Source organism: Emydura macquarii, unplaced genomic scaffold, assembly GCF_026122565.2.
Source record: "Emydura macquarii macquarii isolate MOO-44397 ecotype Brisbane River unplaced genomic scaffold, CSIRO-AGI_Emac_v2 contig_705, whole genome shotgun sequence".
NCBI classification, from domain to species: domain Eukaryota; kingdom Metazoa; phylum Chordata; order Testudines; family Chelidae; genus Emydura; species Emydura macquarii.
The window spans coordinates 3013261-3038813 of NW_027130842.1; the positions used below are offsets into that span (position 1 = coordinate 3013261).

At 40.7% G+C, this 25553-nt stretch overlaps 1 protein-coding gene and 1 long non-coding RNA gene across 2 annotated transcripts in view; one reads left to right on the forward strand and one right to left on the reverse strand.

Annotated features, from left to right (window-relative positions):
- The first annotated feature begins 239 nt into the window (after positions 1–239).
- Positions 240–21891, forward strand: LOC137149045 (uncharacterized). The gene is made up of 3 exons (XR_010918655.1): positions 240–275; positions 9008–9236; positions 21698–21891. It is a non-coding gene; the product is annotated as an uncharacterized lncRNA (long non-coding RNA).
- Positions 2216–25553, reverse strand: part of IL20RA (interleukin 20 receptor subunit alpha) — a 28902-nt gene continuing 5564 nt past the window's right edge. Inside the window, exons 2-7 of the mRNA XM_067542298.1 lie at positions 14355–14481; positions 12140–12318; positions 11353–11528; positions 9682–9826; positions 8681–8820; positions 2216–5923 (exon numbers count right to left, since the gene is read on the reverse strand). Of these exons, the coding sequence (XP_067398399.1) occupies positions 4973–5923; positions 8681–8820; positions 9682–9826; positions 11353–11528; positions 12140–12318; positions 14355–14481 (1718 nt within the window). The 3' untranslated portion in view covers positions 2216–4972. The remainder of the gene's footprint in view (positions 5924–8680; positions 8821–9681; positions 9827–11352; positions 11529–12139; positions 12319–14354; positions 14482–25553) is intronic.

Genomic DNA, 25553 nt, shown 5'->3' on the forward strand with positions numbered 1-25553 from the left:
GCTGTTACTTATGGACCAGGATCAAGTCACACCTTAACCTTCTCTTCAAAGCCATCCTTGCCTAACCTAATCCACCCATCTGCTATGACATTTATACCACACATTATTTTGGTATCTGTAAAATGAATGGGTCTGAACTATGTTTTCCAGGTATGAGGAGGGAATACAACCATTTTGAGAATGTCGACTCCTGCCCATGTGAATAACTGCCTAACGCTACCAACTCATTTCACATGTGAGCAGCCATCAGATGGGTAAAGACTTGCAGGGTGCAGGTAGGATGTTGATGGAAACAGAGTGGTATGGAAAGCACAGTGGGCATTCCGCGTGGTCAACAAACAGGGGAGATACATTTGCCCAAGTGAATTTGGATTAGCCTTAAGAGATGCAGGAGTACAAAGCTTCTGCAGCCCGGAAGCCATTAAGCCAGTAGGTTAATTGTTTGATCCCTTGCGGAACAAGCCCTTTGTAAAATTAAAAATCCAAGTTGAACTGATCTCACATTGCATATAAAAGTGGCTTAGCTCACTGTCAATGGCTTTTGATTTTACTGTAGTACGAGTCACTGAAAGAGTTGCTTGGTACTTATTGGCAAGTCTATAGCTAGGCCAGTGGTCTCCTACCTCTCTGCAGGTTCTCACGTACTCCACTGAAAAGCAGGCAGAAATAAGTAGTAATCAAATCAAATCAGATAAAACAGAGCCATCTGCTGTGTATCTCAGCAGTTCACAGCTGATTAGAAGTTAGAGAATACACTAAATTTACAAAACAAGTGTCACTGAGGTTGCATGTTTGGTTCTTTAAACAAATTTCTCAGGAACTCTGGCAATGCTACAGAGGATAGCCTGGAGTTAAATGCAAACCAAATTATGAAAAACAGGTCTATCATATTACTGATGAAAACCATAAACAGTAAAAAGCAAGTAAAAACACTATGCCATCCAGTTAATTGATTTTATGGTTTTCCATTTACTGGAATATTTGGCTTTTGATCAAAAATGAAGATGTCACATCAGAAAAGAGCCTTCATTATCCACTCCTCCTCCCCCCATCTCCTGGAGATGGATATTTTAACATCATCTCTGGCACTTCTGATGCCAATCTTCTAAGGCAACCAGTAGCAACATTGCTGTTCACCTCTCAATCTGTGCCTGGTAGGTAGGATAACCTTTTCTCACATATACAATTTGAAGGGGTAGCAGGTATCGGAGGATAACACTAAGTAACATCTCAGCAGGTATTTCATTATGAGGCCTTAGACGCCCCTGGAAACCATTCTGCTCATATTCTTTAAATTTTCTTAGTTCCCATCTCCTCCATTACATTTTGCAACAGAGGTAGATATTTGTTCTACATAGAATTGCCCCACCCATCTGACTAACACTTCACAAAATACCACAGGGAGAGCCCTAATGATCAATCCCATAAACCAGGGGAAAGAAGACGTGGTCTTTGCTTCTGACCACTTTTCACATTCTCTACTGCTAAGGGAGGCTACAGAGCTCGACATCTTTCTGGTGAAAGTTCAGGGTGAAGCATGTATTCGATCACTGTCTATTTCATTGTTCCCCAACAGGCCCTGGATACAATGCATTGGGTCCGAGCCAGGCAGGGAAAGATCTTGCCAAGATCTGCCTAGAAGTTAAACAGTAACAAAAGAGAGCTAACTTTACTATTCACCGTGCTTAAGCCACGTAGCTGAACTTGGCGGTGATGTTTTGAGAAGTATGATAAAACATCTGTGGCAATAAGAAAGTAACAGTATTGGAAGAATTGGAAAAACAGAACCTGGAGGATATTCAAAAATAAAACACAATGAAGACTGATTTATTTAGGCCCTGATCCTGTAAAGAAAACCATGCAGGAGGGCTTCTATGCCCATGCAAATTCTCACTGAAGGGTCCATTTGCACAGCTCCCTTTGCAGGATCGGGGACTCAGAGACCAGGACTTGGCTTTTACTCCTGTGGGCCATTCCTCATTTTCAAGGATTTTTTCCAACAGAAATGGGCCTCAGCCAAAAGCCTGGATCAACAAGCCCCACCCTCTCCCTCCCACCAGCCAGGGCTGTGTGAGGGAAATCTGGATCAGCCTTTAAAACATTAATGAAAATGAAAAGCCAGGCTCTAACAGGTAAAGCTCCAACTATTTCAATATGCAAAACAGCTGGGATTTTTCTCTGCTGTTTGTGTTGGAACAGCTTGCCATGGATATCATCAGATTGCAAAATGTTGCTTTTAATTTCACTTTTAATTATAACAAAACTGCTTTAGGGACACAATTTTATATATATAAGATCTACAAATGTAAATTCAGGTTGCTGTGTTTGCAATTTAAAGGTAAATAAAGCACTGTTAGCAAATGAAGCGATTCCCCAGTTCGTCATACACTAAACAGAGGCATTACCTTCTACATGTTAAAAATAAACTTAAATCCTTATTAAATATAATGGCAAGGGGAAACATAACCTTAGTGGTTAAACACAGGTCTGCGGATCAGAATATCTGGGACTTATTTCTGGCTCCACAGTTTACAATACTTGTTATGTGTCTTCAGTCAAGTCACTAACCTTCCCCTGCCTCAGCTTTCCTGTCTGTAATAACACCTTCAGGTTATGATGATACTTTGTTTAATGTTTGTAAAGTGTTCCGGGGATCCTAGGAGAAAGCATTAAAATCCATACTAAAATATACAAATATTGGATTTAAGTATCAACATTCAGAATGACCACGTTTTAAACTGAGTTAACAAAGATTAAATTTCCATATGTTCCTGAGATGTGTTGATATTTACACACAACTATTTCAATAGGGAATTCGGCTTTTAAAAAAAGGGCATGATATTTGCAATGGGCAACAAGAAACCCCAAGTAATTTACAGCATTGGTATTATGCCAGGCTTCTGCCACCATGCTGACCTGCTTTTGACCAATGGGCACACAACATTTCTTAATGCCATTTGAGGCATTTATTGTAAATCAATGCTGATAATGCCTGTTTATGTCAGGTGCTGCCGCTGATCAGGTCAGCACCTGCACAAATCACTAAAGAAAATGAGAATTGATTATGGCACTGCAGGAGTCATGGTGGTTGACTATTTCTTTCTCAAGCTGCTATTGGACCGCAAGGTCAGTAGTATCTTTGACCTTGATGAATGAGTGTTTAACTTTGACAAGTGAATAATTAACAGCCTCCCCAGAGTCAGATTTATGCCACCCTTCCCCCAGAGCTGGAGTTTAACCCGCAGCATAAAGGCAGCCAGGTCAGCAGCAGAATTCTTTGGCTGATCTAGCTACAGAGGCTCAGGGGATGTGGATTACCTATAGCAATGGAAAAACCCTTTCAGTCGACGTAGGAAGCGTCTACACTACAGCACTACAGTGGCATAACTGCAATGCCACAGTAGTGCCACTGAAATGCCTGTAGTGTAGACATGCCCTGCTCTTGTTATGTCTTCATCTGCCCCTCTATTATAATGGTATCTTTTCCATATATTGTTACTTATTGGCTGAGATCGAGTCACACTTTAACCTTCTCTTCAATAAATTAAATGGATTGAAATCCTTAAGACCCAAATCGAGGACATCCCAATTCAGAACAGTACATAAACACAGGCTTAACTTTAAGATTTACCCTGAATTCAGTAGGACTTCAGCATGTGCTTAATGCTGTCTTGAATAGGGACAGACTTAGGCATATGCATTCCTGGGTAGGGGACTTGGTCTTTTATTGGAAGGTGTGTTTTCCAGACCTTGAAATGATTCTTGTACCTCTTTTTCAAACCCTTCTAATTTTTAAACATCTATTTTGAAATGTAGATGCCAGAACTGGACACTATTCCCATAACGGGCTCACCAACGCTGAATACAGAGGCAGTAGTACCAGCTTACTCCTATTTAAATATTCCCTGCTTATCTGTCCAAGGAATGCATTGATTCTTTTTATCTACAGCATTGCACTCACTACGAGCTCCTATTCATTTAGTTAACTCCAGTGACCCCCTAAAATTGCTTTCATGTGAAAGTCTTTCTTTTGTTGTGGATTATTTTGGCTTGATGAAAGTACCTAGCCTGACCATTTTAATAAGATTGATTTAGGGTAATTAGAATGTTTAAGGGTAATATATGCAGTTTCTTTGAGCATGTTAAAAGCATCACCAATAATTTACTGCTACTGTGTTGATAGAGACTGGGGTAGTGACTATGGCGTGGGTGGTCAAGCAATAACAATATTTCTATTTTTCCATTGCTGTCTGTTTAGACTGTAAGCATTTTGATGTAGGGACTATCTTTTACTAAGTATTTGTACAACATCTAATGCAATGGGGCCCAAATCTCATTTGGGGCCTCTAAGAGCTTTTGTAATATTAATAAATGACTAACAGTAGATAACGGTTCTGCAAAAACAATATACAATGGAAGTTGTTAATTCTCCCCACCTCTCAGCAAAAGTAGAAGCTGTAATGAGTTTATTTAAAGCTCAATCCAATTCCCAAGGAAGCCTACAGAAATCTCTCAAGTGACTTCTGTGGGAGCTGGGGATTGGGCCTTTAAATAAGTCTGCTTCATTTTTACTAAAATATGCTAAAGAACTTTCCCATGGAAATCTGTCCCGGCCATTAGAATCCTTGTGGCAGAAGATGCCTCATGTTCTCTCTCTGCTCCTTCCTATATTTTAATGAGATATTTAAGTGCATAGTGGAGAAAGCTTCCGAGCATTCTCTAAAAATAGCTGTTTTCAAGCACAGATTTTTTTTAATGTGTACAGCACCAGGAAGACACCAGAATAATCCTTGCAGCATTGTCTTTACAAGATAAATCTTCAAAAATATGACAGCATAGCAGAGATTAGGTAATTTCAGTACAAATCTAGCCTCTAGGCCAAATCCAGCCACGACTTGGATGCAATAAATACCACGTGAAAGTATAAACAAGAATTGACATTTAACGTTTTAAAACCTTGAAGGAAATCTGTTCAGTCTTCCATTTTTACATGCAGTCCCCACTGCTCCTTGAATTGCAGGAGATACGGTTCTTGGTCTTCTGATGGCTCATCAGATGCCTGCCTCTCATAGAGTTTGGACAAAAGCCCCTCTTTAGCAGGCTGATCACATTCTTCATGCTCAAATACTTGTTCATGTGCATCGCCCTCAAAACTGGACAAAGTAGGTATACAAAGTCTTCCAGTCTGAGGATCCCAATCTATTAATATGGTCTGTTCATCCTCCTCTTCTACCTCCGCTGTCCCAGTTTGATCCTGGAAGCTGTGTGTTATTGTTCTTAAGTGGGGGCAGTAAGGCAGTCCTATTTTTTCAGTACCCAAATTCGCCAAATCAATCTCTGGATCATCCAATAGTTCCTCTGGTGAAGCATCCTCCTTCCAATTGAGTTCTTTTAGTTTCTTCACAGAACAGATGTCTGTATCCTGCACATCAAGCTGGGGACAGTATGACTGTTCCATTTGATTGTCAGCCAACTCCCTCAAAGTGATGTGCGGCTCATCTAGCACTTGTCTTGGTGCACAAGACTTCTCTTTCAAACCATGTTCTTTTAGCTTCTGCACAGGAAAAAGGACTGCAGGCCTCACATCAAGTTCATACTCTACAATCGCTTCATTCCTTTGACCCAAAGCACAGTGGGATCCAAGTTGGCATAGAGGCGGCCAGTTCCCATACTGCTCAAGGTCAGGTAGAATTTTTACATCTCCACAAGTATCATCCAAGTGTTTCACTTCTAACGCTCCTTTCAGAGGCTTATCATCAGCTCTGCTTTCATCATGAATGGTACAGCAACTGTGACCTATTAAATTAGTGGTTTCCTGGGAAGTCTTGTACTCATCCACAATATTAATAGCGATGAAGTTAATCACTATTTTTTCAGATGGCATAAAAACACTTTCATCACTTTTGTCAGTGTAGCGCAATATCTGGAATGGAAAGACATTTTGATTTAAAAAAAATATAATTAAGAGATACCATCTAATTGCAACTTATTTGGTGTCTACTTTTAAAATGTACGATTAGGTCCCACCTGGTCAGGGTTCATGAGGAGGGGAAGGGAGAAGTGGTGGTATGCACCCTCAAAAGTGATAGTATGTGCCATCTATTTAATCTTATTCCTTTTTTATTTTAACAGAAGTAGGGATGTACTATGACCAGCTACACTTTCCCTTTTCTACCTTTCCCAGTCCAAGAAGTGGTCAGAGCAGCTGGGCTAAATTCTACCCTTGGTTATTTAGTACAGACTGGAGTAACTTCACTGAAGTCAGAGTTATCCTGGTGTAACCAAGTGCAAAATCCGGCCCACTATCTTTCAGCAGTGACAAGCGGAGCTGTAAGTCCATTGGCAGGATCATTTAGAAAGCTAAAGGCAAAGTTAACACTGGATTCAATACTTGGGCTTAACTTCACATCAGAAGTTGTGGGTTCAAACACAGGACGGAGAGTCCAGAGATGCTGGTTCTGCTTTTGTCTCCACCCCAGACTGCATTTGTGATCCTGGGGCAAGTTATTTCACCCTCAGTGCACTTCCATTTCTCCATTTGTAAAATGGGTATGACAGTAGTTACCTATTCCTCACAGAAGTTGTGTGTCTTAACTCGTGTGTTAGTGTTTGTAACGTGACTCAAGATCTTCAGTTAGAAGATGTTACAGGACTGCAAAGTACTAGTTACATAATAGCTATACTTAGGTTTCTTGCTATTAGAAAGATATTACTGGTGTCTACCAGCAATCCTCATTTTAAGTACAAGGAACCTCTCTCCAACCAGCAGACCCTTTCAAATGCAGTAAGTGCAGGTACTGTAAATAAAATGCAAGGAACAAAAAAGAAACCATGCAGTTGCCTTTTTTGTTGTAAATGTGTAGTGCTTTAATGCTCGGTGCAGCACGAAAGCTGTTCCAGGAAATCCTCCTAATGCTCTTCAGTCCTGACCTGAAACAACTTGGTTATTCCACCTCCCCATGTCTGGAGACTGCCAATCAGGGGAGGTGGTTTGCAGACGTGGAGAAATGGTGGCTGGGATAATGGAGTCATTTTCACTTGTCACTTAAATCAGGATTTTAACCCAGATGTCGAGAGGTGAAACTGCAGCTTTTGCAATGGAAGGAAGAGAGTTCAATAGCCATTACACACACAAACACCCCAGATGGGTGCGCAAGAGAGGTTGGAGATGTACCTTCATAGGGTCTGGCCACAACAGCAACCTTGAACTCCCCTGAGTGCAAAGGCTGCTCTATGCTAGTGACACTGCCAATTCCAGCCTCCCCAGATGAAGCTGGCCCTATATAAGAGGGATGGAGTGGTCCAGTGGTGGTCCACAAATAACAATGGTTGCACTGGATTTCTGAAACTATTGCACCCTCCTGAGGCACAATACCTCCAGGAACTCTTGTAAGATGCTGCATCTCCCGCACCAACCCTGCCATGGGCTGGCTTCTTTCAGATTTAATCCCATCATTCTCTCTACCTCCTTCAAATCCTCCATGCCATCCTCTGTCACGGAGAGTGCTTTAACATCACAACTGAGTGCTAGTCTACACTACAAAGGTAGAGCGGCTTAACTGTATCTATCGCTCAGGTCTATTAAAAATATCACACCCTGTGAGATGTAGTTAAACCTACCTAGTCACTGCTAGGTGTAGACATCACTAGTCGATGGAAAAATTCCTCTGTCGACCTAGGTATCACCTCTTGAAGAGGTGGATTTACTACAATGATGGAAAGACCCCCCTGTTGCTGCTGTAGCATTTCCAGTGTAGACATACCCTGAGTAATGTATTTTTTTTATGATGATGCATCAGCATTTGTGCAACTTGCTGAACAATATATATGAGATCAAGTTCTACTTTTAGGGATTAAAAATGAAACCTCCCATACCCACCTCGTTCTTTTAGATCTTTTCTTTAAAAAGTTGTTAACATCATAAAATGAAGGAGACAAACCTGTAAATGTTTTTACACGGAAATATCTTTGGACTATCTAATGAGTAGAACAGATCTGCTAGTACAGTTGGATGCTAGTAGATTAATATACAAAAGCAGACCTAAATGAGATTCCACTGTATTTGGAAATATACTAAAATTCAAAGTTAAGTAGCCTTAGTGCATTGCAGACCTGCTGAATCCTTCAAAAGATAATTAAACTGTGCACTGGAGTAATATCGAGCAATAGTCCAAGAAAACATCAATATTTAATTTGGTCTTGGCTTTTTGCATATTTTAATTCCCTCTCCTATTTAGTGATGAATTAATCGAATTAATAATTTTTGCTCCTTGAATCCTCTCCATGAGTGAATATAGAAATTGTGCCAGCTTACTAATGGTTTCTGCCTCGCTGCATCTTAGTCCGTGCTTACAGCAATGACCCTTCCCAAGACTAAGAGAATAGTTCCACTTCGATGCTTCTTAACTTTGGGCATCTTTTCAGGAAAGACTGCCAGGCAGTCATGCCTAACAGGCACAGTCATTCATTTGACTCATTCTTCTGTATTTCTTATATTAACATTCATCATGTGATGCCCTTTTCTTGATGTGAGTGGGACCTAAGGCACTGATCCTGCAGTATAGGGCATGGAGGCAGGCTATAACCCACACATGGAGGCTTAGTGAATTCAATGGGGCACTGCACAGGTGCAGTGTAAATGGCAGTACTGGGGCCTTACTGAGTAATGAGAAGCACTTACCAAGTTAGCTGGATGTTTTTGTTTGCTGACATGAATATACCCGTATACACAATAGCCTGCCATTGAGACAACGAGGGCTGTTAAAATGATGGGCAGAACATATCCAAATATGATTGTCACAGTCTGTGCTACAATTGGATCTGTTAATAAAACAGAAGTTATTGCATTATGTAGTTAACTTCTTAATATTACAAATTGTCACAGGCACCTATCACGCTGCTGTTTGAATGTGCTGCATTACTAAGGGATTTTTGGCATTTGTAGGGGATGAAAATGGTGGCATTTGTTACAGGGTCCAAATTTTGGCAATTCCACTTGTCTTTGCAGGTGGAACTAGCTAACCTAATTCACCCTCACTGTGAGAAAAATGCCTACGAAAAACTGTTTAAATCCAGATTTCTCTTGAATCTACGGCCCCAAATCCTTTTCTTCAGAGAAAACTCTGTTTTACCCAAATGCCTCAGCTTCATGTATCAGAGCTGAACAGTCTGCTGTGTTTCCTGCTGCTGCTGGTGTAGGCATACTCCTGTGAGCTCTGGATTTGAAGACTGGATGGGTGAGTGAAAGAGAAAAAGCATACCCGCACACAAACTGATTCCAGAATCCATTAAGAAAACTGCAGCAAGGACCATAGAGCTACTGGGGGAAAGAGAATGGAAGGTGGTGAGATTTATGCGTGGCTGGGGATGCCCTAAGGAACAGCCTGCTGACAGATGAAGTCATTTCAAGTGAGCCCCAGTCAGTAGGACAATGTGTGTTTTGCAGCCAGGGAAAAACATTTTGGGAGATTCTTTAGCAATGCAATGGATCAAAATCTAGTGGGAGAAGAGAGAAGAGGAAGCTTTCTAATCTCAGAGGTGCCCCTTTCGTTTGACACCGGAGGCAGTTTTACCTGCACCTATTTCTAGAGTTGGCCCTGTTTTAACAAGACATATACCTGTGACAATTTCAATCTCTGATCTAAGTTTCATTCTCTTCACATGTTGTTGATTTGTACATACCTTTCAGAGTAGTAACGCAATGTTCTTTGGAAAATCCACTGAGCAAAAGTGGTGTTGGAACATATGTTTGTACACTGACACAGTAATCTGTATTGGATTCCAACCGGGGCAAAACCAGTGTATTGTTTTTAATGGGGAAGACCCACTAGAAGAAAGAATATGGTAACTTTCATTTAGATCCTACCCTAAAAACACAAATTATGGGTTTTATTAAAACAAAAAACAAACAAAACTTGGAAAGAGCAACATTCTAACCATTATCATGACCTAGACCATGAATCTTAAATTATTTCCATATTGCTGAACACTAACGAAAACAGAATTAGTTATTACATTATCTCATCTGAGCATTTTACCTTCTATTTAATGTAATATTCTACAATATTATTCACCAATTCCCCCTTTATAGAAAGGGGAAAAAAATGGAACACCACTAGCATATGCTCAGATGAATATTGTGATATACAAGAAACATCTCTTTGGTCTTTATCAGACCTTGTTAGTGTGCCCTACAGAAAGTTACATTTAGTTTTCATTTTAGGTAAACACGTTGGGGCCAACCCTGCTATCTATCAGAGTTAATGAGAGTTTAAACTTTGACTTAAATAGGAACAGAATTAAGCTCTCTCCCTTCTGTATTGGCTTGGAAAGCTGGATCATTACTGAACAGCATTGGTGGAGTTCCACTACATTAAAAAAGCAAGCTGTGACGTCAGAGGAAAAAAATCTGCTAGGAATGTCTCTCCATAATTCATCTGTGGAATAACTGCATCTTTTAGGCATTTTAAAGAAACTGTGTAATATTAATATGGAGCACATGATAGGGCAGAATAAAGATTCATGGGTGTAGGTTGGCAGTAGTAGTTACAAGTGGTGAATCCACAAGTGAATTATGCAGGACAGCTCAAAAGAGCATCAATAAAACCTTAATGCTACAGCCTTTATTCTCTACGTGCCGGGTTGCAGAAAGACTGCTTAAGAGTCATGTTAGAGTTTTACAATTTTTTTTTTAAGTTAGGTAGTATTTTGTAACCCTCTGGCTTACTGAACTAGGTGCCTAAATTTAACAATAGTGATCTTGGAGGCAAATTAAAAGTAACGATTACATTTAAAACACTGCAGAAGAGTTCTAAAAATAACTTTCCTGTATATAAAACAGTTACAGTGTCATTGGCCAATATCTTGTCACTTTCCAGAGCTTGCACCTAGCAATGACCCCTTTGAAAGTTGGGAATCTCCCCTTTCCAATAGTATAATGCATAACCCATTTCTAGACCTGCAGAATTGTAAGAAATTAGACCTGGCCCATGACTAAATATTGTTAATCCTGAATTTCACAACATGGTAATTTGGAAGAGGTAGGGAGGAACGGGGGAATAAATATTTTTGTAGCAAGTCAATGTTTTTTCTTTTCCCATGTGTCTGTCTGAAGGTGCTCCATGACTTGGAATGTTAGATTGAATCTGGTGAAATGGATTGGTGGGCAGTGTTCAGATGTGATGGTCAAAGGATGTGGTTTATCACATAAGTATTACAACCAGCTATGTGGCATATACAGAACTACATTTAAATAAATGAAGTGCACCATCCATGTTATTACTTACATGCAAGTTCCATAAGCACGTGAAAAAGGTTTAATATGTACTGTTCTACAGCCTTTTTCAAGCTTACCCTTTTCTTTGTTTTTTTGTTGAGTACAGACACATTATATTGCAGGCCAGAGTAGACTTGATGCAAAGATATAGATTCCTCTTCAGGGCTTCTTTTCCATTTCTCAGGAGCAGTTAAAACAATTGATATAGATCTTTCAGTGGAAGACACAGTAACTGCTGGTGGATCGATTTTAGCTGGAAAAATAAGTGTACACACTTACATAAAGCAATTTCAGAGAGCAAAGGTACATTTGATATGACTACTGTGATTTTAAAATTTCCTAAATAGTGGATGATATTAAGCTTCATTATTCATTTTTGGGACTTAACTGTAACTTAGAATAATTCCTTTTATATTGTTAGAAATGTATTATCCAGAGAAGCAACTAAGCCTTAATATCGACAGTGTGGATGCTACTGGATTGGGAGTTTGGGCTAGGAATCCTTGTGCCTAGCAGACTAAAGAGCAGGGGTGGGCAAACTTTTTGGCCTGGGGTCCACATCTGCATATAGAAATTGTATGGCGGACCATACAGAGGGGCAGGGGCGGGGCTGTGGGGGGGGAGAAGATGCCACGCAGCACTGCTTGAGGCCAGGAGCAGCTCTAGTCAGGGCACCGCTGGGCCTACATGGTGAGAGAAGGATGGGGGGAAAGGGAGGGGGGGAGTGGCTGCTGTGCTCCGACCAGGGCGCCACTGCTATGAAAATCAAAATGCCTTCCTTTGCACTGGAGGGTGAATGTTAATAAATGCTCCATGATGTAATCACAGCTATGAACCCCTAACTTTGTTATTGTCTTTCCTTACTCTCTGTGAGAGGATTGAACCGTGTAGTTTCGGACCATCTGGAACAGTTTCCATTGAAGACGGCTTTAACACTTGCATAATATTGGTCCTCATGGTTATATGTTTCATTGGAGAGATCACACCATGTTCTATTGATGTTCTTGCATTCTGACTTTTTAATCCATTTACCTATGCCGTATCTACAATAGAGAGAGAGAAAAGAGCTGAACAAGAACCATAGCCACAAATATAGTAGTCACCTGGTAAACTGCACACATTAAGAACAGAACTCAGTCTTCTGCTCCCAAACCTCAGGCATCTACCATTTGTAGAGAGATTTCCCATTAGCTGGTTGTAATTACTAAGGGTTTACATCTTTTTGTATAAATCAGTGCAATATAATTACTCACATATTGGGTCCACCAGAGGGTAGCAGTGAACATGCATACTAGCTGATGAGCCACACCCTGGAGATGTTATTAAGGGTGTGTCATTGCTACTCTGGCAAACTCCCTATTTTTAGGGGAGGTTTATTTGGATGCAAAACACATGAAAGAGATCTGTTTAAATGATTACAAAGTTCTACTCATTGGGTCCTGTCTGGGCCATTTTGTTCCTGAAACCCGACTCAGCCAACTGACTTAGCCAGATTTAGGCACTGACGTCTCAGTTTTAGGCTGAGAGTCACAAAACTTCCACCAAACTCTGTATGTGCCTACACTGACTCAGTGCCTCAATTTTCAGGATAAAAGTTCCCTGGGTACCTAAGTTTCTGCCTCTCAGCACATGCACTGCCACTTTCCTCTAGGCATCAGGACACCTATCTGAGAGTCTACCTACTGGATCGGATCCCATTCAAAATCTGGTTGCCGGAGAAGGTTATGGAATCCGCCTTGCAACTGTTAGCTTAGTGGTTAGAACACCCAGCTAGGATGTGGGAGACCCAGATTCAATCCTCCCAATCCCAGGCATAGGGGAGAAAGGATTTGAACTTGGGTCTCCCATCTCTCAGAAGAGTACTTCAATCACTGAATATTGGGATATTCTGAAATGAGTCTCTCAGTCTCTCCTATTGAAGCTCTTTCGCTTTGGAATCATACTTAAAGAGTCATTGGGCCGGAGAGAGAATGGCTCTGTAGCTTGATGAGTATCAAAATACCTTAGTGACTAGGACAATGAGCCTATGCCATCCCTCCTCCCAGCACAGAAAGCCAGGCAAAGGGAAAATGGGAGTCTCCTATGCCTGGCTGCTGGAACAACTCTTTGAGACCTTTAGCAAAAGGCTTAATGTACAGCAACTTGCCCATGGTCTGAATTTGGCTTCATGTTATGATAAAGTTATTACAGTAAGGAAGGGGTAAAGTGACCTAATAGGAGGAGGGGAAAACGGAAGCACTGTGCTGTCCATCATCACTGTTATCTAAGGGCCAAACTGAATAGTACTTTACTCCACAAGTGGTAAAGGTGCTTCTGAATGTGGATAAGAGTAATCAGATTGTGGCCCTACACCACATTCTTAGTCATTCTGGGTCAGATGTAATGCTTCACAGTTTAAAGGCCTGATTCCCATGCTTAATTTGTAATGAAAGAGGTGGGGGGAGAGGGGCCCAATCAATTGGGTGCCAGGGCTCAAACAAGTTTTTTACTTTCATAACTTATGTGGCAAGCCCAGGGGTCCCGGGGTTATGAATTGCCAAGCCTAAAGATGTTGGGGTTCAACCCTGGCAAGCCCTAGCATAAATTAAGCATTGCCTGATTCTGATCTCACATCAGCATAATTCCATTAATTTCAGTGGAGTTACTCCTAATTGCCAACAATGCATATAAGATAATATTTGGACCTTCATTTTTTTCCATTAGAAAATTCCAAAGAACAATCAGGCACATTCTACCTTCCATCCACTAACATCCCATGCACAAGTGTTAGCAATTTACACAGTTCCTCTATGGTTTGGATTCTGCCTCTCCATAGCAGTCATCTCTTCATTTCATTTCTCCATAATGCCCCCATAAGCTCTCACTTTGTACCCTTCACATATTCGATCTTCACACTTCCTGTAACTGGGTCTAAACTAAGTAATATCAAAATAACAATTTAAACTTTTTTTTTTTTTTTTTTTTTTAACATCTCCAAGCACTAATTCATGTTCAAAATTGGTTTTCCATCCTTGCCTTTGCATAAAGATGCCTTTACTTAAGCTACTAAAATGGGAAAAGAGACAACAGGCAAACTTACATCAAATACCTCACCGTATAGAGTACTCCCTCTCCTAGTTCAGCTGGTGGTGACCAGTGCAGGACATTCTTCAGGTTTTTAGATTCAAAATGGACATGCCTAGGACTGCACAAAGAACAGTGCAGTTCTGCTGGAAACGAAAATTAAAAAGGAACAATATAGACTAACAATTGCAAAAGATATTTGCTTCAAAGCAAAGTTATTTATTTATTTATTAAAGAAATCCTAAATGTGCAAAAAGCAGAGCTGTTCTGCTCATGAAATCTGGATTATTTCCTGATGTTGTCTCATCGGAATTGCCCCACTGGATCGCACAGAAAGGTCCACTTAATCCAGTATCCAGTATCTGATAGTGGCCAGCACCAGATATTCAGAGGAAAGTGTAAGGACCACACAGTACACAGATATGGGATAACCTGCCCTTCCTATTAGGTCTCATTCTAATCTCTAATAGTTAGAAGATGAAGCAACTATTTCAACCTATTTGCCAGGAAGGCATACTGTTCTGTAATCCTCTGGAGACCACCTCCTAGAGCCTTTTAAAAATGTAGGTTACAACTCATTCTGAAAAATTCAGGTTAGAGAGTTTTTAATCTTCAGTCAACTACTTCCCAAAATAATAATTTGTGTGTGGTTTTTTTTTTGGAAGAACCCTGGGTAGCTCAAAAGCGTTTCTCTCTTTCATCAACAGAGGGTGATCCAATAAAAGATATTACCTCACCTACTTTGTCTCTCTAATTGTTGGCTTTTGTGAAGCAAAATTATTCTACATTAAGCTTGCATGCAGGGTTCCTATGTAATAGCAGCCTTTTTGGTTAAAAGAACATTGTTTTGAGTGATGCCGCTGCATAGCCTTATTATAATACTGCAATAGACTACAATCACTTATTATTATTATTACTGAGAGAGGCGTGTTCCAGAAGAGTAAGCTTCTATTGTACTGTTGCTGTGACAGTAATAATTTTGTTACATTATTATAGTTTAAAATGGGACGTTATTACCTTTAATGTTACTCGCTGAGGTTACAGTCCAGATTCTGATCCTACTTTCACGGATGTAAATCTGTATAACTCCAATGACGCCATTGTCTGTATTCACGCACACATAAGTGAGATCAGAATTTGACCCATTGTTAGCTACAGGAGTGTTACTGAACTAGATTACTAAACTACTCATTGAGCCAGTTCTTGAACTACAGGATTAAACAAGAAATTTAATATTGGTCTAATATGGGACCCAGTTCAGCAAAGTACTTAAATAAGTGCCTAATTTATAGCATATTTCCACGTCAGTGGGAAAACTCACGTGCTTATGTACCTTGCTGAATTGGTGTCTTAATGAGGATATCATACGCAAGAGCCAAACCTGCACTCTTTCCTCACAGCTCAATCCTATGTGTCTCCTGCCAGGTATTGTTTTACATCACTGGAAGCTGAAGGCACTCAGCAACACTTAGGATCAGGCCTGAAATTTCTGAAGTTGGACGACACCACTTCTTTGCATTACCTCTTGTCCTAAATATGAAACTATGAGAGTGTAAGTGGGAATTAAAAAAGGGAATCTGTGGTCATTCTGGACTTTTCAAGGCCCCATAAACCCATCCTCTAAGCATGCAGTTGTAGTTCTTTAGCTGAACAAAGAACCAGAAGAATGAGGAAGTAAAACATTATAATTTAATGAACAACAGGAATCTAACAGAAGAACTAGTCCTTGTGATTAAACCTGACCTTGTTACTGCCTTAAATGGCTTTAAATAATTTTCAGAAGTTTATTTTAGTATCATTTAAATATTTATTCTCCAGACGTGTAACACTTGATTATACTTATGACACTGGTCTATGAATCAAATCAATTTCACTCCTGCTCTCTTAACGGACTTCTCTCGCCTTAGGATGTCCTTACGTCAAACTTACTTTCTAAAAATCAATCTGAGAATATTATTGCAACTCTTCTGGAGGCAGAGTTAAGGTTGCTGTTCTTATTTGAAAGTGACTCTGGTTTAGGGTAGAAATGTAACCTTAACTCTGAATTTCCCAGTCTTCTAAATATATATATAAACATTTGTGAAAGATAACATACAGTCAAAACACTGGTATGTGCCTGCATGCTTAACTTCACCTTATAAATATCCTCTACAAATCTCTCGATTAATGTGGTCCCTGTTGGCTTGAATGGTTAGCCAATATTTGGGGCCTTGCAAGATTGTTGCCATTAGGAAGAGAAATTAATTATATGAACTATGCATTTGTTTGGTGCAATCCTGTATATTTACAAAGACTGTACACAGAGGCCAAGTTCCCTGAATACAGCAGAAACAAACCAACAGCAGGGAGTTTCCCTGCTCTCTATTTCCAAGTCTGCCTCTCCAGTGATTTCTGTGCCCAAGAAGCATGGTCTCTCTGCTCCCTTTCAGAGCCACACTCATGACTTCTTAGCTTGCTTTCTGCTGGCTTTTTCGGCATACATCTTGCAGATGCAGGAGCTACACGATTGTTAGACAACCACTCCCATAGAAACCCTCATAATTTCCTAGGTTTAATTTTTGCTCAGGCCTTGCCATGTAGCTTGTTGTCTTATGTGGTGACTTCTAAAGTTTCCAGTGATTTCAGAACATAAAGAAGCATTTAATTGCTCCTTCCATTTAGCCTGAAAGAAAGGGTGCTTAGCACACCCATTTGCATTATGCAAGTCTGTGATCTCTTATAGACCTGCTTGATGGCAGTCATTCATGCCTTCCAGCATAAGAACAACCAGGGACATAGGTATTGGAACTAGGGGTGCTGCTGCACCCCGGGCTTGAAGTGGTTTCCATCATATGCAGGGTTTACAGTTTTGTTCAATCGCTCTCAACACCCCCCACTATACAAATTGTTCCAGCACCCCTGACCAAGGATGATCTGGTTCGGACAAAATAATAACCAAGGGTAGATTTTCGAAGATATTTAGGTGCCTTACTCTCATTGACAGTCCATGGGAGTTAAGTACCTTCGAAAAATCTACCTCTCAGTCACAATTGGTCCTGATCCTCTTATTGAAAATGCCCATTTCCTCCTCCCAACTCTCTGGTGCTCAAGTCCCAAAGTCCCCAGCCTCTCCCTACCTTTGAGGATCACAGTGGAGCCCATCAGCCATGGTAATGTCATAGGCCAGGTCTACACTATAAACTTACAAGAGCATAACTATGTCGCTCAGGGGTGTGAAAAATCTACACCCCCAAGTGATGCAGTTAAAATGACCTAACCTCTGATGCGTAGGCTTCTCATGTCAACATAGCTACTGCTTCTTATGGAGGTGGATTAACTACGTCGACAGGAGAAGCTTTCCTGTTGGCATAGTAGCGTCTTCGCTGTCGTGTTTTAAGTGTAGACCTGCAGACCTGCCTCTAGTTGTGACATGCTACAGTTCCTCTCAAATTTCCCAGCACTCTGATGCATCCTTGTTAGGTTGCACCTCTGATGGGGAAGCTCCACAGCACATGGCCCAACAATCAAGTGCTACATACTCTGGGTCGCCCTGTCAAAAGCACAAAATGCACTGTGGGTTGCAACTAAATGAGGAAGTCTCAGAGTATACAGTGCGGTAGCCACATCAGTGCCAGGATATTAGAGAGACAAGGTGGGTGAGGGGATATCTTTTATTGGATCACTTCTGTTGGTGAGAGAGACAAGCTTTCGAGCTCACACAGAGCTCTTCTTCAGGTCTGGGACAGGTACTCAGAGTGTCACAGCTAAATACAAGGTCGAACCGATAGTTTAGTTTAAGTAGTTAGAATATGTGCTAAGGGAGCATTCAAGTGAAGTGTACAGCCAATAACAGCCCTGTAGTCATAGGACAGAGGGAGGGAGGGCGAGTGGGTTACAGATTGTTGAAATAAATCATAAATCCAGGGTCTTTATTAAAACTGTGATTTTCCAGTGTCTAGCAAAGTTATGAATTTAAGTTGTTTTGCCCTGACATTTATCTCCAAAGAGGAGGGAAGGGAAGCACAAGGCCTGAGGAGTCAAAGGGATATTTAAATGCTAGTGCTATTTCAGCCAAAGCAGCAAATGCTACACCACACTGCACTAGGAGGATCAGAAACTATATCCAGATGAAAAGGTGAAACCTCCTGACAAGGGGAACACACACACACACCGTGGTAAGAATTCTTTATATGCTAGATCACCATCTAACACACCAATATACATTCACTGCAAAAAAAAAAAAACCCCCAAACCAGCAACAAGCTAGCCTGCTAAAAGACCTATACCCACAACCACCACACAAGCAGGCTACCTCACTGCAGTGAAATGTACAAAGCTAAGGCAAACTCTCCCTAAAAGCAGAACCAGTGACCAGAAACTGGAGGTGAAAACTGGGAAGCAAACTTACAAAAGAACGATTGAGCAACCAATGTAACAAAAGGACAGCTTGAGAGACAGAGGCACTTTTCATTCCAATGATCAATGAGGAAGTACAAGAAAGGGATTTTCTCAAATTACCAGGAGTCATAAAAGACTTCTCACTAAAAGGCTATGAGGAAAACCTGTGCCCGACTCTAGCAGAAATACGGTAGACATGGCATCAGATTGTGAATCAGCCTGCCACCAGATCACAAATGGATGTTGCTGACAAACACACACAGAGGATCAAACTCTAAACACGGTGTTAAGACCTATCCTAGGTGGGCTGTAAATAAGTTTGACAGATCCCAAGAGCTCAGCTGGTCTTCTAAAAAGCATATTCTGGCAATGCTTGTATACTTGTCGTGCCAATAAAGTCTCATTGAATTGCATCAGATAGAGGGAATCAACTCCTGTTGCAGACACAGGAGATACCAAAACCTATGGAAGTCAAGCATCTGAATTTAATTTGCCCTGCCTACCTGAACCTTTTGAAGTTCGTCCATCACTACATGAAAACATTTATATTTTTCCAGCATATTTATATAGCAGAACTGAGTCATGTATTTGTTTACTATGCTAAAGTATCTTTACAAAATATACTAAAGTATCAAGGTAGGATTTTCATTTCATGTTTTGCATCCCTCCTCCTCCCACTGTGGTTTCTGCGAAGTAAGGAGTACTCAAGGCAGAGACATTGCCTGCAGCGGCTGAGGCAATCTCAGTGAGCAAACCCCACAGAACTTGCAAGAGAACAGCTTTTCTTCCAAGGAGGTCATGCTCCTGTTCCCCCTGAAGTCAATGAGAATTACACTATTGACTTGGAAGATGGAAAGATTTACTTTAACTGACACGCTCAGTAATGCACTGGATTGGTTTGGGACTCAGAAGATCTGATTTCTATTCCTGTTCTTGTCTCTGTCCACATACGCCATCTAAATTAATACAACAGTGCCATAGGAAAGCCTATAATAAACTAATTTAAAATTATATTCCAAGATTTCTATCCAAGTTAATGAGCATATGTAACTCATTCATTAGCTGCTTATTTCAGTGTCCTGTCATTACATATTTTGATCTCAGTTACACCACTGAGAATCAGGAGTAAATCCACTGTTCCCAATTTATGCCCACATAACCGAGATCAGAAGTTGGTCATATTCTCAACATGGCCAGATTTAACACACACATAAAAATGTTGTATTTCATAGGAAATGTCTGCGATGACCTTTATCACTTTCCATTATAATTAAGCCACTTCCTGTATTTCTCCTATGACTGAAGAAATTTGGAGCCCCTACTAAAGTTCAGTAGGGACCGTGTCTCCCTCTGCATTTGTACAGCACCCAGTACAACAGTCCCTGATCCTGACTGTGGGCTCTGGATAATATGCTAGTATAAATATTAAATCATAATAATATCTTACATTTCAGGACTCAAAAGAATAACTGAATTAGAAGGGAAGCACAAATACGGAATAATACATTTAACCACATAAAGAACAATCAAGCAATGACCCTAGAGTAAACTACTGCAGAATTTTTTAAAATAGAGAGACTAAACCTGGAACCCCCTTTCTCAGATGAGCAGTCCTTATTCAAATCCACTAAAGTCAATGAGACTACTCCCATGAGCAAGAATTTGCAGAGAAGGCATATAATTTGAAGTTGTCTTTCTTCACACGAGATTGTGTTTAGTCTAAAAAGCTGGTTAACTTTAATTACAGTTCATCACCATTTCTGCACTTTGCTTGAATCATATCTTTTCAGAGTGCAGTTATGGTTAAAACAGTGATCATGTAAAATGGGACCTGTTCAACAGATCTCATGACTCTTTATTTGAGTGACAAATAGCAAGCGTTTAGCACCTTTTATTCATATTAGAGCTGCAAAGCCCAGATAGCTACCAGACACTATCGGATTCTATTTGGGTACAAGCATCATCAAGAGGGTTGATAACCAAGGAGATAGGACTGAAGTGAAGATAAGAAGGATATTTGAGAGAGACAGCAGTGGGAGAAGGCACTGAAGCAATAGCAGGAAAAGTCAATAGAATTGGTGTAAAGGAGAGAGGAGGAGATGCTGGAAATCAGAGAGAGAGAGAGGGAGACAGAAGGGAAAGTTCTGAGGGGGCAGAAGGCCTGGAAGTGGGAAAACAAGCACAGGATTTACAATGGGAAAGTGGAAGGAGGCAGAGAAAGGCTCAAAGTGCACCGCTTCAGCAAGCCTCCAAGATATGGAGACACATGCTTTGGAAAGAGAGCATTAATTGAGGGGCCATTGAGAGGTTCCAGGGCAGTACGGGGTCAATCTACAGGCCAGCAGAGAGAAGTCCGTGCTTCCAGCTCTGCAGAAGGTTTGCTGGGAGGCTGCTGAGGAGGTGGTGAGGGAGGCTGGCATTTTGGAAATTAGGCATGACTATTCTTTTTGGCTAATTTTGCTGACAGGGCGAAACAAGTTGAGTGTTTGTCACTGCATTTTTCATGTTTGCTCCAACTCACCGGCAGGGCTGGCTCGACCAAACTTAGAGCTGGCTGCAAAGTCATGTGCTTGAATTGTACTCTATAATGAAGGGGAAGTAGTTATGGTCACTCGCTGTAGCTTTATTTTGAATTCAATTGATGAATTCAGTACTGGTCTCAGACATGTAAAGTGTGTGTGTGTGTGTCTGTGTGCGTGTGTGTGTGTGTAAGAAATGTTGACAACACAACTATTTTTGCAATGGAAACAACTAAAACTGAATTTCTATATGTTTTAAAAGCAAAACCATATTTGCCTAAAGATAAATAAAAAATGGCCTTTTCCTTTAAAAAAATATTATATGCCAGCAGTTTTTCAGAAAGAAGCTTATTTTGAATTTGTAACAAAACGTGGGGGGAGAGGAGGGAAATCCCATGTAATTAACCATTTATGAATATTTTTCAGGCCTCTCTCACATGCAACCTGTATTTTGCATTTTTAGTGACCACAGTGATAGAGGAAGCTTCATGGAAGTTACGGTCTGACTTTTGAACATGGATGTGCTGGAGCAGTTCCAAATTATACACATGGGACATCAGAATGAGCCTCTCTTTACATATAACCTCAGCAAAGGATGGTTATGATGGTCACACTTCAGAGCACTATTATCCATTAAGCAACAACGGTTCAATTAAAATTGCTAACTATATATTTATTGCTTGGTTGCTAACCTTATTCTTTGACCTATTAACAAAGGCTTTGTCTGGACTAGAGTTTTTGCTTCTGTGAAATTAGAGATAATTGACTGAGTTAAACTCCTATGCCTGAGTCGCCACCATTTCCTAGACCTAAAATAAAGCTTCTGGATGGTGGGTGAAGCCTTGTCCCCATTCTCCAGGGCTCATTGCTCTTTCAAGGTGTCAGATCAATATGCCTCTCTAGCCCAGAAACCCAAAGGTGAGACAAAAATGGCCCATAAGCCTAACAAAGGCTTCTCCATCTCCTGACCTCTTGCAGGCAGCAGAACTAACAGGTCAGTCTAATATGCCAGCTTGAAAGACAGCAAAACAACCTCCTTGAACATCTATCTTGAGCCTACAGTCAGACTTGCAAATAGCAGGACACTGTTCTGGGGAGACAGCAACTCCATCCCTCTGATGCAGCCCAGCAGAGCAGAGTGCTCCCAACTCAGTGTCTGCAGGGAACGTATATGAGCTAAACATCCATCAATTCCCCCAAATCCAACAGCCAAACAGCAGGTAGTGCCAGAGGAACCTCTGCCCTGGGTCATATCCAATCCAGAGAAGGCATTGGGACTACCTCCATGCCCACCCCAGAAGAGCACTACAGTTTATTCCCACAGGGTAAGCTCAACAACTCTGCTCTGGTGATCTCTCACATGAAATTAGGGGCCAGCGGGAAGTATCTCAGTAAACTCGAAAGCATCATCCTTCAGTTCACGCCACTGGGGTGCTTTTCACTGTTCAATGTGCACACAACTGTTTTCTCCTCCTTACGCCCCACATTCAAAATTTGACATATGGAGCATGTGACACAATCACATTTGACAAACCTGGTCCCACCATTCCCAAACCCCAAGGCCCCTCTGCTACCTCAGGTTTTCCGGCATGTCTGAACTAGCCTTGCTCAGTGGTGTGGTGAAAGGGAATTGCGTGAGAAGCTGGGCTGCCACATAAGCCTGAAGGAAAGGAGTACTGGAGTCTCAGATTGAGCAACTGTTCTCTGATAACACACAGGAAAAAAGGAATTGTTGAGGTGTCCAAACATTTATTTCATTCTGCTGCAGGGAGGAGTCCAGTCTGATCTGAGACACTGTGAGCTTCTGTCCCTGTTGCTTTAAATTTCAATTTTAGGTAAAGACCACTAACAATCCATTTACAGCTGAAACGTCGTTTTTAGTAGTCTGCCCGTATATTAAAAGAGTTTTCCTTTTGGAAAAGCTACCCCTCATGATTTTTACACATCTGCTGCTGTTTTAAATTAACCCACAGTTTTAAGTGACTGTTGCTGAACACGGAATCAAAAACGGGGAGGTATTTAGCCTAACCATCTGCCTGTTGCATATAGGTACTAGAGTAATGAACACCACCAAAAAAAAATGCCTTTAAATAAAATAGATATATACAGTAGGATGAGAGAGACAATGTTCTGCACTGACCAAGTCATGGTTTGCAGGAAAGGTACACATATTTCAATTACCTTCTGGACAGAACCCTGAATACCGTTCTTGCTATGACCCGTAAAAGGCTATGACTCTTGGATGGTGAAACTTGAAATACTGCCAAGTCCTGTCTATAAAGCTATCCAAGGCTGAATTATATTTGGACAGTTGAACAGCTCCATCCCCACTTTGGTCTGTCACCTTCTGAGGTCCAAACTTCCATGAACAAACACACGTGCCTCCACCTTCCTAGAGCATAGCTAGTTTTAAATGTTTCTGATCTACATCCTGTACATTACCAGTTCAGACATTTTACACTGTAAAAACAGGATGCTGCTGTACTTTCAGATAAGACAACGACAGACAAGCTAAGAACAGTTAAATCTTGTGCAAACCACAAGCAAGAACACTTACTACCTTCAGCTTCTGACAGTTCTGGGAATCCCCTGAGAATTAATAGAAAAAATTATCTCCTTTTATCTAAATGCTCCGATACCGATTCCTTGATGTCTATGTTTATATGGTGTACTGAAGCTCAAATGCAGAGACCAGCATAACCAGATTCAAGGTTCTACACCCCCCAGTAAAGTAACATTCTACCAGTCTGATCTCTCTTACGCCATTCCTATGTTCAGTCTAGGAACAGAGGTGGAAGCCAGAGGAGGCAAAGATGGCTTATGTCATCTTTGTGCTTCTTACAATCAAAGCTCATCCAAGGGCTTGCCTGTGGCCATTAGTCAGAAGAACCTCAGGAGCTGTGGGTAGCAGAGAATAACAGGAGTCCAGTGTGCTATGGTCATGCCCCCTATGCTAAGGACTGGGAGAAGGGTTAGTGCAGGCCAGGCAGATTGGGTAAAGCACCTTTACATTGCTGGAGCAGCTAGTTCAACTCAGAATTAGACCTACAAATCTTCTAAATAAGAATCTTTAAACAAAGGCTTATTTAAAATTTAGAGACGTATATACTGAAGTGAGAAATCCAGCTACAAATCTTAGCTTCCTCAATTTGATCTGGATCTGTAGCTTTGTCTTGGCTTCCCATCTTTACTTCAAACAGGTGTTTTTTGTCTCTTTTAATCATTCATCATATATTATTGGGAGGAGTTACCCAAAATTAAAAAAAATCCCCAAGAACAATGACATAGCTTGTAAATTCAACAGTCTCTTTAAGATGAACAGTAAGAATAAAGTTCCACACAAGCCACAATCATAAAAACAAACATAAATGAAGGCACTAAAGAAAAAAATTAAGACTCCAGGAACACCACATGATAATGGTTGTCTTGGAATTAAGATAAGCTACCACACTAGAGAGCAATACCCCAAGGAAAACAAAGTTAACAACTGAAATAATGAGGTGAAATTGAATGTTGGCATGTGAAGCTGCCATACAAACCCAGCTCTCTGATTTATTCCAAACCCCAATGTTATTTTATGTTTCTATGCCTAGTTATTTTGCTCAGCTACTTATATTTCAAATTAACAGCGTAGTAGTGTTTAGTTCTGGAAATCAGAGTCAAAAGTATGAATCACATCATTTTCTGAAACAGCTTCATATGAGTAATATATAGATTAGAAGGTAACAAAGAACAGCTTGTTTGTATGCAGGGATCATTCCTTTCTTACATTATTTTCCATATGCCTACACCTCTTTACTTCTTGAACCCAGCTCTTCTTTTCTCCTTGTTCTTCTTTCTCCTCTCACTGCACAAAGCCTGAGAAGATCATGTAATTATAGACCAAGCAGGCCTGTCAAACCCACTCCAGGATTCCCCTGCATATTGGCTGATCTACAGCTGGTTCAGAGTCCCTTTCCGTGATATACAGGGGGTATGGATGTTCCCATGGTGGCCATAGAGTAATACAAAATACTACATATCTGATGCTGTGAGAGCTGTAATCTAGAATTTACTGGGTTTTCCCAATGAAAATCTCACTTATAACATCAACATAATTTTTCCACCTTGAATAATATACCTAAATCAAACAAGTCATTCTCTCACAATTTATGGTGGTAGCCAGTGTTCCGTCTCTTCCCATTAAGATCCAATGATCCATGCCCCCCAGTGACTTATACTTCATTTTTATCAATGGATTGCAAAGTCATACAGTGTATATTCACAAGGCTACACACTGGCCTGTGTTGTGTGCCTTAAGTTTGAGATTCTCTGTCTGG